The sequence below is a fragment of the Drosophila obscura genome, unplaced genomic scaffold (assembly GCF_018151105.1).
Source record: "Drosophila obscura isolate BZ-5 IFL unplaced genomic scaffold, ASM1815110v1 contig_179, whole genome shotgun sequence".
Lineage (NCBI taxonomy): Eukaryota > Metazoa > Arthropoda > Insecta > Diptera > Drosophilidae > Drosophila > Drosophila obscura.
In genome coordinates this window covers 8,055,088-8,073,901 of record NW_024542766.1, presented here as the reverse complement: position 1 = coordinate 8,073,901, position 18,814 = coordinate 8,055,088, and the positions used below count along the sequence as shown (strand labels likewise).

The 18,814-nt window shown below is 43.1% G+C and overlaps 3 protein-coding genes across 3 annotated transcripts; 2 read left to right on the top strand and 1 right to left on the bottom strand.

The window, feature by feature from the left end:
* Positions 1–431: 431 nt before the first annotated feature.
* Positions 432–8,332, top strand: LOC111076482 (dnaJ homolog subfamily C member 28). The gene is given in 4 exon segments (XM_041592428.1): positions 432–517; positions 663–831; positions 7,159–7,243; positions 7,246–8,332. Coding segments are annotated over 4 exon segments (1,236 nt in total). The 3' UTR covers positions 8,142–8,332.
* On the bottom strand, positions 8,212–18,285 carry LOC111076460 (trifunctional purine biosynthetic protein adenosine-3). The gene is made up of 7 exons (XM_022370269.2): positions 17,844–18,285; positions 12,413–12,660; positions 11,702–12,351; positions 11,420–11,645; positions 10,840–11,261; positions 9,721–10,776; positions 8,212–9,644 (listed from the first exon to the last, which is right to left on the bottom strand). Exons 1-7 carry the CDS (start codon positions 18,018–18,020, stop codon positions 8,338–8,340), a joined length of 4,086 nt encoding a protein of 1,361 aa, XP_022225961.2. The 5' UTR covers positions 18,021–18,285; the 3' UTR covers positions 8,212–8,337.
* On the top strand, positions 15,989–16,884 carry LOC111076461 (pupal cuticle protein). Its single transcript, XM_022370271.2, has 2 exons — positions 15,989–16,092; positions 16,163–16,884. The coding sequence occupies exons 1-2, from the start codon at positions 16,081–16,083 to the stop codon at positions 16,727–16,729; spliced, it is 579 nt and encodes a 192-aa protein (XP_022225963.1). The 5' UTR covers positions 15,989–16,080; the 3' UTR covers positions 16,730–16,884.
* Positions 18,286–18,814: the final 529 nt, after the last annotated feature.

The following is an 18,814-nucleotide window of genomic DNA, read 5'->3' as shown; positions in this document are numbered from 1 at the left end:
TCATCGCCTTCATCGACCACGACTTCACGGTTGCGACTAGCGGCGGCTAACTGAGTCATATTTATGTCTTCCATCTTTGGTTTTGTGTATTTATGTGTTTTCACTATGCGGTCACAACTACTTTTCAATACTGCCAATTTCTCAGTGCACTTTCAGTATATCTTTTGAAATTTTAAACGAGTTTTTTCTCATCCATGTTTATGTTTCTTTTTTGTGTGTGTTTTCCAAACAAAATATTCTCCCTATTTCAAAGGTACCTCAACCAGACTTCCCACATCCTTAAAGTCTATAACAAACCTCATCTTTTTCGTTAACCTTGTTTTATTATTTTTTTTGACAACCAATAGAAAACACGGAAAATCTTAATACTTCGTCAGTGCCTCGAATTTTGGCCTCTAAGAGGCAAATTATATAAATTGTACAGGATTAAAATGCTAGATATTCTGGCATTTGAAATCACTTGCAAATTGATTGCAACAATTCCAGACAAAAACTTTGTAACGGCCCTTTGGCCGGGGTATGCTCGCCGCGCCGGGGTTCACAGAAATTTGTTTGATCTCTGAATGTGGTAGCTGAAAGAAAAGGCATCTTGATCTAGAATAAGGCGACACGAGTAAGGTGGCAAAAGTAGGTGTTTATCTTTATTGATCTTAAAATTACAGAGTTTGGTGTGCCTTTAGCGGTGGTTACAAGCTCGTCCTCGAGGCCCTCCTTCAGGGTCGTCAGGGCCGCACGTGGCTACTCGATGTGTGCTGGTCGTCTCGGGGTATGGTCTCGGAGGATAATGCGCGGCGTTGGCCGGCGGAAAAGGCGGAGGATAATGCGCTCCGAGTAGGAAGGAAGGCAGCAAAAATTAAAATGTAGAGGAATCGTACGCACTAGCACAGTAACCAATGCATTCCAAATGGACGGTATATAGCAGGGCTTGTTGTGATACAGCTTAAGTATCTATAGTTCTATAGTTGAATAGTTCTGAGTGACAAGGTCAAAAACATGAATATTTACATAGAAACATTGGCCTGGGCTTTGGAGCTTATCCGGGCTTTCGTATTTTTTAATGATAACTCATTCATGTTTTTATGTTGTTTATGTTTATGATGTTTTGATGATTTGTTTATTTTGAATATTTAATGTGTGTTTTTGTAGATTATAGGAAAAAGTATTTTTTTTAGAAAAAACCTATATAAAATGAAGGATATGATGAATTATTAAGGGGTGGCTCCAATTGTGATATTCTCTTAAGTATTAAAGTATTACTACTGTCTCTATTCGTGAGTATGAGTTTGTTTGTATATTCAAAGTCCATTTCAGACTCAGTATCCATACTGCTTTCATGGCTATTAATTTTCTCTTGTATATCAATCAATGCTTGCTCTAGCTGGGCATTTGATTTGATTTGATTTAGATCTTTTATTTTGACCATTTGGGTATCATCTTTGCCATCATCACAGTCGTAATAATAGTTATGATCAATGTTGGCATCAATATTGGTGTCGGCTCCATGAATCTGGGGTTGGGCCTGAGGGTAGGTCCTTGCAGTTATTTGGCCCTTGTCTTTTAATAATGCTGTTATTTGTCCTGTAGCCGGAAACCACGTCACTTGTCGTATTATTATTAATTTTTTCACTATATTGCGCCTCTCGATGCGAGACTGTACATCAATATCATTATTGTTATTTTTATGTAAATTGCAAATTTCGGCTCGGGGCTTACCACTTACCACACTCCCTTTGGGCCATGCTTTTTTCTTGAGAAAGACTGGCCGTTTATACCATTAATGTTGTTCCCTTTTGTTCCACATTTATATTTTGTTTTTGATCTTATTGTCCACATATGTTTTTGTTTTTCCTATTCACTCTTAACTTTTCGGTTTTTTTTTTTTTTGTAGAAATATTTATTGTTTATTTAATTTTGACTTTTTTATTGTTTTTGATTTTTAAGTTGATTTTCATTGATTGTCATTTTTCAATGATTTTGGTTTTCATTTTCGAATGTAAATGGTTGCAATCCCAACGCCCATCTTGCTACTCGGCAGAATGGACTTTCAACGGAATTCAACCATTTCAGGGCTGAGTGATCTGTTATCACAACGAACTGAACCCTTCGAGGTACATCCTCATCTTGTGGATCCCCAAGTAGATGGCAAGACATTCTTTCTCTGTATTTTGTAGTATTTTGTTTCCTCGCTTTTCAGCTTGCGTAGGAAATTACATGCTCTCCATCTGCATCTTCCTCCGCTCCAAGACCGCAATCACTTGAGTCCGTTTGTAGGATAAAGGTTTTTCTGAAGTTTGGAAGGGCCAGAATGGGTCAAAGACAATATAAGATTGTTGGCTCCGCGCTGGGATAGAGTGTTAAATTCGGTTCGTTTTGCAGCCATTTATATAACCGATTACCACTTGTATTGATATGCTGAATACTAAATATCGGTGGATGCCAACTTGGATGTTTGGCATTCAAGTCTCCCCCAATAATTATAGGTGCATTCCCTGAAAATTGTTTGATTGAGTTAGTTAGTTTTTCAAGATCGGTTATCAATTCACTATACCCCGGTCTGTTGTATAGGGCGACTGCTATAATGGTTTTCCAACCTTGGCTATGATTGTTATTTGTCTGATAGCACTAGTCAACTCTAGAATTAGGCTGTGGCCCAAAATTTAGATTCTTATAGATTTCGAGGGCTTAAACATTTTTAACGAATTATTGTTTTTTTTTATGGTGTAGTTTTTTTTTAAAGAATTTTTTAAAATCTGGTTTTTTTTTTTTTGGTTTTTTTTTCAGAGGCAGTGCTTCTATTTTTCACATAACTTAAGCATTTTATATCTGGTTGTATAGAAATTTCAGTTCTGAAAGTTCATCATTTTTTGCGGTCTTTTTTTCAAAATTTTTACTTTAAAAACTCGGAAAAGTAAAAAAAAATAACAAAAAATACTTTCTGGAAGGTTGCGGGACCAACTGCCAATTGGAAACAAAGCCCACGAAAAGGGGTTGAATTTTGGTAAGTTTTTTGTCTATTTTTTCACTTTTGAGGTTTGGTTAACGAATTTTAGCTCCACCGTTTATCCATAGATTCTAATGCAATACTTTAAACGACGCCTAATTAATGCGTCTATCCAAAACCAAAAATGTTGGCCAAGAATAATTTTTTTTTTCGACTTTTCCCCGAGATTTTAAAGTCAAAATTTCGAAAAAAAAAACACCGCAAAAAATGATGAAATTTGAATTTGAAAGATTAATATCTTCCAGGCGTTAAGCTGCAGATACAAAAGGTCTGGGTCGGATTTATAGTTGCGTTTGTCAGCTTTTCAGAACTGCAAAGTTCTATTAACATAATATAGATACTAAAGTTAAGTGAAAAATGTGCTCTTCTTTGAAAAAAACCAAGAAAAATCTATCAGAAAAAGTCATTTTGGTTCACAGCCTAAATCAAAAGTTCAATTTTGTCGAGTAGTGTAGTTAACAAAATATTCGCCATCAAAATCAAGGATGTGTTTATAGACCACCCATTGCGGTCTTGCTGGCCTTTTCCCCAACTTTATTCTAAGTCCACGGATTAAGAACGGAGCCAAATGCATATAGTATGGGAAGGACGGTAGGCACTGTCGGGTGCACTTCACTCCACGAAAGTCAGCATTAGTATTCAATAAACGAATAATGCGTTCATCAAATGTGCTGGTTGTTTGAACTTTCGAATAATCCGGTGAAGTCTCTCCGTTTTCACGGTCCATCTCAACGTCAGTAGAATCAGCTACTATAACCGTTGCAACGGTTGTGCCACAACGCGTTGTGGCAAACCCTCGTGCTGTACTAACTGGACAGGCATCTAAAAATCCATCGTCCAAACCAGGAAAATAGACGGGTCCTTCCACCATAGGCCCTCGCGATTCCTCCGCTATCTCTACAGGATCATCTTGAAACACTATTTTATTGTCTCTTATTATGAAAAGTTTCACGGTACTGATCAAACAAATCAACATTATGTAATCGTTGAACTTCTTCTCTTAAGTTTACTGCTGTGTTTGGGTAAACAACTAAAAGAACAAAAATAGATGATTCCAATGAATAATCGAATTCATCATCCAGTGTAGCGTAACGAGTTTGGCTATTATTGTGATTTTACAATAGCTGCAGTACACCCTATGCTCATCAGTATGGTCCTTTCTTGCTAAAGCTTTAAATTCATCGCTTTTAAGCCAAGCATCGCGGCACTTCTGCTTATATTCTTTAGGGATTTCACAAATTGTTATACGTTAACATTCACTTTCACGCACATAGGGATGGTAGAATGGTATAGAGATGATAATATTTTGATTCAAGCAACAATAAAAAAAAAAGCGGAAAAAAGCCAAATAACATTCTAAAAAATCTAGAAGTCCCGCTTCCCGCAATTGCCAAACTATTCCCGCAGTTGTTCATAAAAAAAGCCAGATTTGAGGGGAAAAAAGCGGAATCGGCAGCACTCGCCGAGACGATGCGTCGCGACGACAGTATGTGTGCACATGCATACGTTTTTTTAAGGCGCTGTCGAAATATACCCTTCACTTTATAAGTGTAAGTTAATTTTGCAAACCGCTTACCAACCCAATATTAAAAAACTCTTATATTGTATATATCCCTCCAATAATAATTTCCTTTTAAGATGGTATATTCGATAATAATGAGCGGATATACACCCAGAAAACCAACGAAGCATGCCTTTTGCGAGAGTCCCGCAAAATGCTCGCAAACGAGCTCGCATGCGAGCTTGTGTACGAGTATTCATTTTTGTATCGCAAAACATTCGTAAACGAGCCAAAAATGAGCTATCCTTTTAGTATTGCAAAACACTCGCAAACGAGCTCGCAAGCGAGCTTGTGTACGAGTGAGACATTTTCGTATCGCAAAACATTCACTAACGAACTCGCATGTGAGAGTTTTACAATACAAGTGCGGACTGTTGAAAATATTGCAGAGTCATTCCGGTAATTTTACGTAAGCGCCCTCTTTGTCTCGTCTCTCGCACTAACGCCGTTCCAGCGTTCCTTCTCCGCCGATAGAGGGCTCACATTACTTGGGTGAGAGAGAGAGAAGAATGAGTAAGCGAGGACGTCACGATACAGAAAAACCAGGCCGCCATTTGGTTCTTATTCTGCCAGATGTTAAAACCAGGTGTTCGGTCGTACCACTCATACTTTACATTTCCCATAAACTCTTCCTTTTTGGGAATTTTCTCATCAATAGAACAAAATTTTGACAAAAATATATCTCAGCCTAATATAGAACAAATTTCAGGAAAAATATTTTATATCGAAGATTGTGGAAATTACATTTATTTTCCTTTAATTGACTAATTCAGATAGGAAAAAATGAATAGTCAATACAATTTTAATTTTGAAGAAATGGGAGAGAAAAATCAAGACAGTCAACTAACAAAGCTTACGCTATTGTAATCTAAGGCTTTGAGACTTTCGAGGACTCTCTTAAGGAAGAGCATTTTTTTAAGAACTTGGTAATGAAATTGTAAATTTTCGGAGTAAAGCACTTATTTGAAAACCTAATACTGTTCTTAAGTTCAAGGATTTAATCAAAAACAATGAAAAAACCATTGAAAACACTAGTCAACACGATTTTTCCTCAAGGAACAAAACGAACTTTTTCTTAAAGATTTGGGGCTTAGAAATGGTTTGATATTTTTTTTTTTTTCTATGGCAGAACTTTTTTTCACATAGCTCTAGAATCTTACGTCTGGTTGTAAAGAACTTTGCTATTTTGAAAAGATAATTAAAACAGCTAGAAGTTAAGCCCAAACACTTTGTGATTACAGCTTACCGTCTGGGAAATATAAAGCATTGAAATGCAAAAATGATGATTTTTGTGCGGTATTTTTAAAGAAATTTTGACTTTAAAAACTCAGGAGAACTCTATTTTTTGTGTATAGGTGCATTAATTAGGCGTCGTTTAAGGTATTGTTCTTAAAAACTAGACCAAACCTAAGAAATTAAAAAAATGAACAAAAAATACCTTTTTTAAGGTTGCGGGCCCAACTGCCAATATACATTGTAGATATAGATAAGAGATGTAGAAAAAAAATGTAAAATGTAAAAATTTTTTTTAATTCTAAAATTCTAAAAAATTATGTTAAAAAATGTATATACTGACTGAAAAGAGGAGGGGGGCGCCCCCAAAAAGAACAAACCCGCCCTTTGGGAAAAAAAAAAAAAAGGGGGGGAAAAAAAAAAAAACCCTCCAGGAAAAAGGAGCCGGGGAATAAAAAATACGGATTACATTGAAGATTGGCAGTTGTGTCCCACAGATAGCGATATATCTCACATGTTCCTATATTTTTATACGTTAATATTAAAAGTGGATGGGGGAGGGCGACGAGTAAAAAACAACTATTCCTCCAACTCATGTGATACCCACTGCTACAAGTGTATTAAAATTTACCGATTACATTTGAAGATTGGCCAGATTGTATCGTCGGTTCATAAGTTGCAGCGATGTAGGTATCCCTCCCCCTCCCCCACACACATATATTTTTTTTCCCCCCCCCCCCAAAAAGAAAAACTAAGAGGCCAAAAAAAAAAGAAGAAAAAATAAGAGAAAAAATAAAATTTTCATTTTATATATTTTTTTATTTTCATTTTATATATTTTTTTTATTATTACAGAGCGAGCCAGAGCCAATTCACAAATGCATGGGATGCGGCATAGAACATTTTTTTCTGAATTTGGTCAAAGAGTGAAGATCCACAAAATGTAACATTTTACAGAAGTCCAACAATGATTTTTGTTCTTCGTGCTCGAATTTAATCCAATCCACAAGAAAGCAATTGAATCTAAACAGAAAAGGACCAAATCGTGAGAATTTCTGTCGATGAAATCAAGGCATTTCGATGCAAGCTTCATGAGGTTCCAGAGGCGTGGTGCCGACTCGACTTCCTGCATGCCATACAGATTGGCCACTTTAAAGAAGGCATCCACGCGGCAAGTATCGGGCGGTCCGCCGGCAGGCGCTGATCCTCCACTATCTGTTCTGTGTTTGGATATCTTTAGCCTACAAATTCCTGCCAACACACTGACAGATTGGCAGCTATTGAAAACTACAAAATGTTGAAAGTTGGCAAACTTTTCATTGGATCCGCTGCAACGCATTAACTCATGTAATACTGCATTTTAGGAATGCTTTCGCATCCTGGGAGTCTGCGAGGGGGCGGACCAGAACACCGTGCGTCAGGCGTACTTGGATTTGGTGAAACGCGTCCATCTGGATGCGAGGAGGCCAGTGCCGAACGATTCCAGCAGGTGGACGAGGCCTTCAAGATGCTGCAGGAGAAGTTCACTAAGGGTCGGCGCAACATCCCGGACGACGAGGAGCAGGCCATGGAGTTTGACATCAAGCACACGGCGCCACAACATCGACAGTTTCTGTCCAACGAGGGCATTGGCTTGGGCACACCCTTTCAGCGCCAGAAGCAGTACCAGCAGGTGCGCGCCATGAAGGCCCAAGAGCGTGTCCTCGAGCATCGCATTGACAAGGCGGCCGCCGGTGACAGCACCCTCATGTCCAAGGAGGGAACCCATTTTCGCAAGCACGCCATCAAAACCAAATACGGCATTGATCGTGTAGTGGAGGATCTCATCCAGGAGTCCATGTCTATGGGCGATTTCAACAATCTCAATGGCTCGGGCAAGCCGCTGTCCTCCGCCCAGTCGCAGAATCCCTACCTGGACTTTACCACACACAAACTGAACAGGATAATGCTCGACAATGGCTTCATTCCCGAATGGATCACCCTCAGCAAGGAGATACGCGATGCGCGGCTGCAACTGTTGCTGAAAGTTCGCCAGGAGCGCGTCTACTACGGCGATTGGCCACTACAGCTTCCCGACGAGCAGGCCGCCTGGCAAAGGTTCTCCCTGGACCACGAGCATGAAGTCCAGGAGCTGAACAAGTTGATAGACAAATACAATCTGATTGTGCCCATACTCAAGAATCAGTTCTTTCGCTATCGCCTGGACCGTGAGGCCCCAATCGTGTTTAAGGAGACAGATTTAAAACGGAATCAGCCGCGTCCTGCAGCCCAATGCAAAGCGAAGGATAGACAGTCGGAAAAGGCGTTCAAAAGCTTGTTATCCGATCTGATAAGCCGTCTGTTGTGATTGGAATTGGGATACGTAAGCATCCCCATTCCATCCCCCGGTGATATTAGTTTGTAGAAATACGTTTAAATATTTTGAATAATTTGTTATATGATTTATAAAAACATGGAATGCCTGCAGTCTTAGCCAAAAATAGTAATAAAAGTAATCCCTTGGAGGGCATCAAAACTTACTAAAACTAAATGGTTAAATGTCTTCACTGGCCGTCCTTTGGCGCATCCTTCTTCACCTCGGACACCCGGCGCAGGGCACCGCTGGTCAACAGCGCCAATGCACGTGGAAAAGCCCAATGTTCGGCATGATGAATGCGTTGGGTCAGCATCTCCTCATCATCCCCTGGTAGTATCGGAACAGCTGCCTGCACGAGAATAGCTCCCGTGTCGACGCCCTCGTCGACAAAGTGAACCGTGCACCCGGACTCTGTATCGCCCGCCTCCAGGGCCTGCCGCTGGACATGCAGCCCCGGATATTTGGGCAGCAGTGAGGGATGAATGTTGATCAGACGGCCACGCCACTCGCGCACAAAGGGAACACTGAGTATGCGCATGAAGCCCGCCAGGCAGATCAACTCCACGCAAGCGGCCCTGAGATGGCGCGTTAGTTCCACATCGTAGACCTCGCGACTGGGGAAATCCTTGTGCGAGATGACCATCGAGGGTATGCCCGCCTTGGCGGCCCTCTCCAGACCCAAGACGCCCGCCTTGTTGCTGATCACGAGCACAATCTCCGCGTACACGCCCTGAGCTGAGTCACGAGTGGCATCGATGAGGGCCTGCAGATTGCTGCCTGTTCCTGAGATGAGCACCGCAACGCGTCGTCGGGGCTGAGATAGGATCCTCTGGGTTCTCGCCAGCGATGCCTCAAAGTTCTGGACCAGCACCTGGGGTTTCTTCGGATCCTTTCGAGCCACTACTTCGCCCACAACAGACGCGCGCTGTGGATAGCGGAGTTCCCGTAGCACGCCATCCACTTCCGTTGCTCCCACCACCAAAACCAGACCCAAGCCGCAGTTGTAGGTCCGCTGCAGCTCTGTGGAACTGATGTTCCCAGCTGCTGCCAGCCAGGCAAACACTGGTGGCAGCGGGTACTTGTTGGCGTCCAATCGCACGGCCAATTCCTTGCGCAGCACACGTGGTATGTTCTCGCTCAGGCCACCGCCAGTGATGTGCGCCAGTGCCTTGACCCCATGGTTGGGTCGGGAGAGCAGCGAGGACAATGCCTTCACATATATCTTGGTGGGCACCAGAAGCTCCTCGCCCAGTGTCTTCTCGCTGAACGGCGCCCGATCGTTGAGGCCCAAGCCAGCACGATTGAGCACCGCATGAACGAGGCTGAAGCCATTGCTGTGGACACCCGACGAGGGCAAGCCAATGAGCACATCGCCGGGTTGAATCTCTTCCAGGCGCGGCAGGATTCCCGAGCGCTCGGCTATGCCCAGAGCAAAGCCAGCCAAATCATAGACCTGCGGTTCGTACAGCAGTGGCAGGGCAGCACTATGGGAGGCTATCGATGGATACAGAAATGGAATTAATATGTGGAAGGAGAGGCAGGAGAGAGATCCACACCACGCCCAACTTACACACAAAACTGCTTTTGGCCTGGCTGGCACCCTCCTGTACGCCAGCGTTGACTTCCGCAGCCAAGTCCGCCTGCCACTTGCCGCAGGCATAATAGCTGGAAAAGCTAAAGGGTTCGGCTCCATTGCAGAGTATATCGTTGACGCACATGGCCACCAGATCGATGCCCACGCTGGCATTCCGATTGGTCTGCTGGGCGATCTTCAGCTTGGTGCCCACGCCATCGGTGCCCAAAATGAGTATGGGATCGTGGTAATGAGTGGGCACGCGTGTCAGGCGACGTCCCACGGCGTTCTCAAAGCATTCCTCGCGTGGCGTCGCCTTCACCTCTGTCGACGGCAGATCCTTGACTTCTTCCGGCAGCTGGGATTCCCCCAAACCTCCAAAGGGTGCGGCCAATTTCTGCAGCTGCTCCACAAAGTTGCGCACTTTCACGCGGGGAGCATTTCCCGAGGATTTCACTTGACGATTCAACACGCCCAGAACCTTGGCACCCGGCAGGGATGTGCGCCACAGCAGGCTTCTCTGCGGTAGGACCAGCACCATGCCAATGCCGCAGTTGTGCCTTTCCAGCAAGGTCTGGGCACTCAGCTGCAGCTGTCCCGCCAGCCAGCCAAAGACCTCTGGCACTGGCACTGCTCCAAAGTCCAAAGTGACCTCGAATCCCTCGGGCAGTAGGCGCTGGACATCGTGCAGCAGGCCATGCGTGACATGGGCCACAGATTTGATCTGGTTGCCAGCCTGCAAATGGGGCAGCAGCTGTTGCACATACAGACGAGTGGGCGTGCCCAGGATCTGGGCCAGGCTGAGGCCATGCTTGCCCCCGCCGACAGGAGAGCACTCCTTGAGATTCACTTTCGAGGCGGCCAATTGGGTGAGGATCTCGTTGAAGCCAGCACAGTGCAGGCCCGAGGAGGGCAGACCCACAAGCAGATCCTCTTCCTCGTACAGATCGAAGCGTGGCAGGACATGGGACTGCTCCACGATGCCCACACAGTAGCCAGCCATGTCATGCTGTCCGGGTGCATAGAGCGAGGGCATCTCCGCTGTCTCGCCACCTGCATGGAATATATGTCATATATAGTGAAGATCAAACCTCAAATCAATCAACTGATACGCACCCACTAAAGCACACTTGGCATCCCGACAGCCATCGGCCATTCCCTTGACCAGTTGAGCGGCCAGTGGCACATGCAGCTTGCCACAGGCGATGTAATCCAGAAACGCCACCGGTTCGGCGCCCAGCTCCAGCAGATCATTGGCAGACAAGGCAAACAGATCGTAGCCAATATTCTCATACAATTCGTTTTGCAGGGCCAACTGGATCTTGGCCCCCACACCCTGCGTGGCCTCTGCAATCACGGGCTCCTTGTAGTCGAGATCCTTTAGCCGAAACAGACCACCAAAGCCACCCAAACCGCCAAGGACACCGGGTCTCTGGGTGCCACGCGACAATGGTTTGATGCGTTGCACGAGAGCATCGCCTGCATCAATGTCCACGCCGCTTTCCTTGTAGCTGAGGCCTGGCGCCGTGGCAATGGCTCTGATGTGGAATAGGAAAAAGAATATATTAGTTAGGTGCATAGAAAGTACTTTATTAGAGGCATTGGAAAACAATAAAAAAAACGTTGTACTAAGGGAATCAATCCCCCCTGAATTGCTTTCCATACCCCTCTCTCAAGTAAAACTCTTTTCAATTACATTTTAAAGGCTTTCTGGGCAATGTCCGTGCGGTATTGAGCGCCAGTGCCAGCAAAAGTGATAGTGCCAGCCAGTTTTGTGGCCGTGGCAGCCGCCTGCTTGAGGCTGGCATCCAAAGCAATGGCAATGAGAACACGTCCGCCATTCGTGAGGGCCTCCTTTTGTTTGTTTACAGACAGACCGCTGTGGAATATCAGTTGAGTGGGTGTATTGAGATCAGGAAGTCCTAGAAAACAGAGAACATTTGTATTTACATCAGGAAGGAGCATTGGCAAACCGTACCCGTGATGAGGCAGCCCTTGGTGGAGGTCTCTGGATAGCCAGCACTCGCAAGGATCACACCCACGGCACTCACACCGCTGCGCCACTGAAGGGGCAGCCTCTCCAGCTGTCCGCTGCAGCAGGCCTGCATCACCTCAAAGAGATCCGTTTCGAGGAGCGGCAGAATCACCTGCGTTTCGGGATCGCCGAAGCGACAGTTGAACTCGAGGACGCGGGGACCATCGCGTGTCAGCATGAGTCCCGCATAGAGCACACCCTGATAGGTGATGCGCTCCTTGATCAGACCCTGAACGGCTCTCTCCAGCACGGCACGCTGGACCAGCTCCAACGCGGGCTGACTGATCAGAGGACACGGGCAGTAGGCTCCCATTCCTCCGGTGTTTGGTCCTGTATCTCCATTGCCCAGACGCTTGTGATCTTGGGCAGGCAGCATTGCCCTGACACTCGTTCCATCGGTGAAAGCTAGAACTGATATTTCCTCGCCCTCGAGGAGCTCCTCTACGACAAGGGTGGCCCCAGCTTGTCCGTATTTCAGGTCTCCCAGTATCTCATCCACCGCCTGGCAGGCTTCCTCCACATTGTTAGCCACCACAACACCCTTGCCTGCAGCCAAACCAGCGGCTTTCACCACCAGAGCCTGATAGGGTGCACTGCAAATAAAGGAATGATTTATTTTACTCTTAGTTCCATTCACAGAGATTCGTTTCTCACCTCCTGATGAACGTCTTGGCCTTGTTCGTATCCGTGAAGCTCTCATATCGAGCTGTTGGTATTCCATGGCGCAGCATGAAGTCCTTGGCCCACTTCTTGTCCGCCTCGATTTGTGCCCCCTGCTTGCCGGGGCCAAAGCACGGTATGCCCTCCTTTTGCAGCACATCACCCAGACCCAAGGCTAAGGGATCTTCCGGTCCAACGACCACTAAAGAGATTTCATTTTCCTTACTCCATTTGGCAATGGCCTGAAGGAACAAAGGGGAATAAATATATTACAATTAGATTGGAATAATGATTTATAATTAAATATTTGCATATACAGTACGAGTATGTGGAATAAAAGATTTATTGATGATCTGGAGAGCTGCTGCAGTTTTTCATAAATCTGTGCCTCCTTTTAAAATATTTTTTGTATTAAAAAACCAAACTTTTCATGTCAATTTCCAATTTCAATCCATTTTTGCAGCATCTTAATGAAGCTCAAGAGATTAATTAAAATATAGTAGGTATATTTACCCTCATATTTCATTAAAACATTCTACATTTCTTATGGGAAAAATTTTTAAATATTACTCTTTTAAAAAATACACATATATTTTAATCATGCAAATTTTCGATCTATATATTTCTTTCATCTCATTTGAAATATTCGGGTTATTCATTATATACAACGATACAGGTATCCATTAGCCAAGCCAAGTAATAATGCAATTTAAAATTAATTGAGATACAATACAAATTTTTGGTGTGATGATTATAATCCGAAGAACCGTTTTCGTTGGAATTTAAATTCAACACAAAATCGAGTTATTTATTAGACATCGGCTTTATTCTTTATAAAACGATACACTGATGAAAAATATTAGCAACAGATTTACACAGTATCAGAGAAAAATTCTCCGCCCTCAAACCAGATTTTTAATACCAATTTTTAAGGGAGAAATTGTATGAAACAAATTTAAAACAGAAATATCTATAAGACACTCTTTCATTAAGAATTTTTCTTTATTAAAATTTTCTTTGAATTTCATTATAATCTTATTAATCTCTTCATCTTGAGACATTTATCCTATTTTTGGGGGAGGTTTTCCTACTCTTCAAACATTCCCTAACTCTTAATGGGATCAAGTCTTCTAATAACCCTTCTTCCACCATCCCTCCATCATTACCTGCCCTCAAAGAATTTCAGAATTTGCATTGAATTCAATTTGCATTTAAAAAACAATCCCCAATCAACAGAGATCATAATTGGATTTCCCCCATCTAACATCTAACCGGGTCATGATCATATTGCATCTTCTTTGGGGGGGATTCTCCCTCTCTATCTCTTTTTTGTAACCACATTCCCCGAATGGAAGATAACACTCCTCTAAGTACTCAACCGGTTCCATTCGCCAATTTGTCGCCAAAATACTAAATGCCTTCCTAATTGTTTTGCCATTAAACTGGGGCTCTCTCTCTCTCTCTCTCTCTCTGGCGGTACGACACAGGGTGCATTGTCTTTCGATCGGGCAAACGTGAGCGAGCGTGTGGATCAACAACGAAATCAACGACTCCGACTGACTAAGGCGCCAGCTATGTCAGAGCAGTGCCATGTCAACCAACCAAAGTAATCCGGGGCTGTTCTGGTCCGGTTTTCTGGGGCTTCGTTACCTCAGTTCTAATTCGAATTGGCGCCAACGCAGAAATTCGGTTTACCCCCACAACACCAGAGTCACCGAACACACAGAGTTGAAATTGCAGTCGTCTACGTTCCAGACCATTTAGCACTTGGCAAAGAATCATCCCGATTTCCTGAGAGTTCAAGAACGTTCACACGGCCTCCGGCTCTCCAAGTGGCTGCTAAATATGACGTCTTTTAAGAGCTATTTGGCTTTCCAAATTAAGAGCGAAGCTGGTCAAGGTTTTAATTTCCCGTAACGAAGGTTAAGCGTTAAAGAAGAATGAAGCGAAAGGCAAGCAAACCGTCTAACCATCTACTCGTAGATGAAGGCTTATGACAGATAAATATATTATGTTTATGCGAGGCTGAATTCGTGAAATTAATAAAGTAGAAGCTGCCAGATCGAGCAGAATTTATTTTATTTAGATGTTTTTCTTCCAAATAGTTCCGCCATTTCTATATCCAAAGGTATCTCTTTTTTCCATTTTCATTCTTTTTGCTGCATATTTTATCTGGTTTTCTTTTCTTGCTTTCAGATGAAATTTGAACAACTGCTTTTTTTGGTTTTGCCACTTGGTTTATGTACGGACTGTTTATCATGAAATTCACTCCGTATAAACAGAGTAAGAGAGGTCTTGGAAGACTTTTTTCTTTATATTTTATTCGGAATCTCTGACCTGAGAGAGCGTCGCGACCACTTGCCAAATTTGGTTAGAACGTTTTCGACTTTATGCTTTACAGAGTGCGCTCATGATTTACTGTATTATATGCAAATTAAGTGGGGGAGCCAGCGAATGGGAATCGGGGGGACTGGGATTCGGACTGGGGGGATGGCGAAAGAATGCTGATACATTTGTTTGCGGATAAAAAGTTTGGGGAGGGAATTAGATACGCTTTGGTGAATTAGTCGAACGGGACGGGTTTTTATTTTTGGAATAAGCAAACAAAAAATTCAAATAAAAAGAAGTATCAAAATATGGAAGAGGTACGCGTAATTTTGATAAAGTTTGTGTCTAATGATCAGAATATATGCTTAAAGATAACACTTCATTCATCATTTATGGTGCTATGCAATTTCTAAGAATAACTAACAAACAAAAAAGTCTGTATATAAAATCCAAGGAGAGTGGTTAAATTAATTGATTGAGATTATGGGTTGTCTGGGGGTGTTCCATAAATGGCCTTTGAGCTGTTGATTTTTGAAGATTTTCTTTAATTGGAATGCCATTTCCCGTGCAACTTTTATTACAACTTTGAGCCGAAAGTAGCAAAATTCTTCCACATATGTATGTCTGAACCTGAAGTTCCTTCCTTAAAGTAACATAAGCAATTATGAAGAAAGAAGGAAGCCATAAGGTGGGACTTGTCCCGAGTAGTCCCTACGTTATTTGATGATCTATAAATTCAATCATAATTTTCTCCACTTAAAGGGCAGCTTTCTTTTATGTCTGGTATTCCACAATGGAACCCGCTTAAGGACACACGCAGTGTCAACGATCGCCATGGTATTTTCGAGTTCCTTGGGAACGTAAGTATTTCAAGATCAGCCACAATATACATACATATGTACATATCAAATTGTAAGTGTAAGTGCCCCAACCTTCGAATAGGGCATAACCATTCACGAATATTGTATGTATGTATACATATGTATGTATGTATGGATATGTATGTATTTTTACCATCCCACACTTTAGGAATTGCAGCGGCGACAAATAACATCGTTGATACCTATATAAAATAATACTTATAAGAAATAAAATCATTTTATTTATGACTGACTAAGGCAGCAGCCCCGCCGCCTCAACGATGATGTTGATGACGAGCTTCGTCGTTGATGTTTCGGAACTGGGTTTCCGAGGCGAAATATTGCCAAAAAAAAAAAAATCAAAGCTGGCGAGGCGGATGGATATATAAACGAAAGCGTACGAGCAGCAGACAAACAGTTCCACTTGATACTCGAAAGACGATAGAACCCAGAGAGATCTGCTCCACTCCCATCATGCATTTGCTTGTAAGTCACCGAAAGGCGAAACGAAATGAACTGAGAATGGATTATAATCGATCAATCTTCTACCCCGCAGATGAGTCTCTTTGGAGTGCTGGCTGTGGTGCAGCAGCAGCTGGAGGTTCGGGCTGCCGCCTACATCCCCGATTCGGATAGGAATACGAAAACACTCCAGAATGATCTGCAGGTGGAGCGGGATGGTAACTATCGCTATGCCTATGAGACATCCAATGGCATTTCCGCCTCCCAGGAGGGCCTCGGTGGCGTCTCCGTTCAGGGCGGCTCCAGTTACACCTCCCCCGAAGGATCTGTGATCAGTGTTAGCTATGTGGCCGATGAGACGGGCTATCATCCTGTGGGCGATCACATTCCCAAGGTGCCGGACTACATCCTGCGCGCCCTAGAGTACATTCGGACGCATCCGTATCAGGTGAAGGATTACTATACGGGCGAGCTCAAGCCAGTGGCCCACGATGCAGCCGCTTTTAATGTCTACAGCAGGAATATCCAGGATCAGACGACGCCCCGTTCCCGTCCGAGTTCCACACCAAAGACCATCTATCTAACCCATCCACCCACCATTTCGGATGCGACTACATTGCGACCTCTTCGACAGCGACAAAGCGGTTCGAGACGTCGATAATCCGATGATCGGTGATTGGTGATTGGTGATGGGGGGCAGGTCTCAATAGAACACCATGCAAATCTGTGAATTTCAATCTTAACAATTAATTAAGCGACAAAAATAAATAAATATAGAAGTGCTAAGCAAAACATAAGCTAGAATGTGAAAACAAAGAACAAAGGCTACAATTTTCTATTTATTTGTGTTGTCTGTCTCAAAAGAAGGCGCTAACGTGAGACAATGTCTGGGCATGATGGAATAATCGTTTGCTGTTTGATTCTGAATTTCGAATTGATATTGATAAACTGATGATTAAACATGACAGATGTTCAATTTACCTTTAGATTGGAGATTCTATAATTGGAGCTGCGATCGCTTTGTGTATAGTTTGCAGCAGAATGATTGGAATAAGGCTTGGAGAATATCCAGCCAGAATATTTTATTATCTTATTGCGATTGCGATGAACTATTTACTAAATAACAATCCCCGGTCCCATGACAACCACATATCTACTAACTTAGAGTATATTTTCGCTATTTTCAAGCAGCAGTGTTAATTACACTTAATCTATCAATCTAACACTCAGAAAGACAGACACAAATATGATTGAAATCAAATTAGAGGCATTACAAATATGTTAAGCTGCTAGACCTCGAATAATACATGCAAAGTCAAGCTGCAATTGATAACGTATTGACAGATTTGCATCACACAGTTCTACATATAGTAATCTCAATTTGCAATATTTGCCACGATTTTCGTCAGCCCCAAATGGCAACCCCAAGGCGCACTCAAGGGTTAAAGTTAAACCGATTAGCGGCGATCGCAATGCAATGGAATGATCCGCTTTAAGATCGTTTCGATTGCGGATTTATTGGTCGGCGGCTTAGCATAAAACGTTCTCGGGCATCATAAAAATATACATTGCGATCTCAAAGATCTCATCTCCAAGAAGCCATAAAAATGTATCACAGAGGCAATAAAAATAATCAAAATATTCCACATTTAAGCTGCACCCCATATGGAGTGCACACACACAACACACTAAAACGCAAATAAACACACTGTAACTGTAAGCCACTGGCGAAGGTTAACTCAATGTCGCTGCGGGAATCATTCAACTTAACTTACCTCAAAATCCTTTGGATCCAAGACTTTGGCCTCCAAATTGCGGCACTTTTCCAACTGCTGGATGCCAAAGCTTCCAGGCAGGGCGTAGATCTGCTTCACCAGCGGCGATTGCGACAATTTCCAGCAGATGGCATGCTCCCGTCCGCCGCTGCCAATGACCAAGACGCTATGCGACATATTTCTGGCCGATAAGAACAAAAACTAATCACGTTTTTAAATAATTTATAATTCTTTCTCCGTTTTCTCGCCCACGTGTTGAGCAGCGTTTCCAGAGAGTGAGAGTGAGAGCACAGTCTGTTTAAGTGAACGGAGAGCTTGAACGAGGGAGAAAGAGAGCCACTTTGCGCTCTATGCTCACTGCTTGTGTTTTATGTTTTTTGTATTGTCAGATCAGATCAGTTAAACCGCACCGCACGACGCCTCGTTTTCAACTGAAGTCTTGAATTTGAATTAAATATTTTTATGTGTGGGCCCTAGGCCTAGGTAAAAGCAACTGTGACGTCAGCAACTGCGATAAGAAAACCTCCGTGGGACGCGTCGTTAGGCGGCATTGCACTTTTTTTACGCTCCGGCAATAATTTTTGTTTTTTTTTCGGCTCGAATAAATAACACAAACACGTTGGCGATAGCCTTTCCAGACCCCTGCTGGGGGTAAATGTAACTGTAACTCAAATTGCACTTCTTATCAGTCTTGAATTTGTTATTCCGTATGCAAATGATTCAAAGTAAACATTAATCAAAGGCAAAACAAAGAGAGAGGATAGAACAGCTGTTTTCTCCTGAATGATAGGCACACACTGATCATCGTCCTAAGAGGATATTGATCTAGAAAATAGTCACGAAGAAGCAATGAATTGGGTCTGGTCTGCAGTTAAATGACACGTTTCTAACAGACTGAATAACTGTTGCTGTTCATGGAATCTTTATACCACAACTGGAATTAAATAACATTATTCTCTAAACGTCTACCG

Bases quoted from the DNA above. Each gene is read 5' to 3' on its own strand.
- LOC111076460 (XM_022370269.2), bottom strand. From the start codon at position 18,020: ATGTCGCATAGCGTCTTGGTCATTGGCAGCGGCGGACGGGAGCATGCC. The intron at 12,352-12,412 runs GTGAGAAACGAA...CTTTATTTGCAG, and splicing joins GCCAAGACGTTCATCAGGAG to TGCACCCTATCAGGCTCTGG. The intron at 10,777-10,839 runs GTGCGTATCAGT...TATTCCATGCAG, and splicing joins TGCCAAGTGTGCTTTAGTGG to GTGGCGAGACAGCGGAGATG.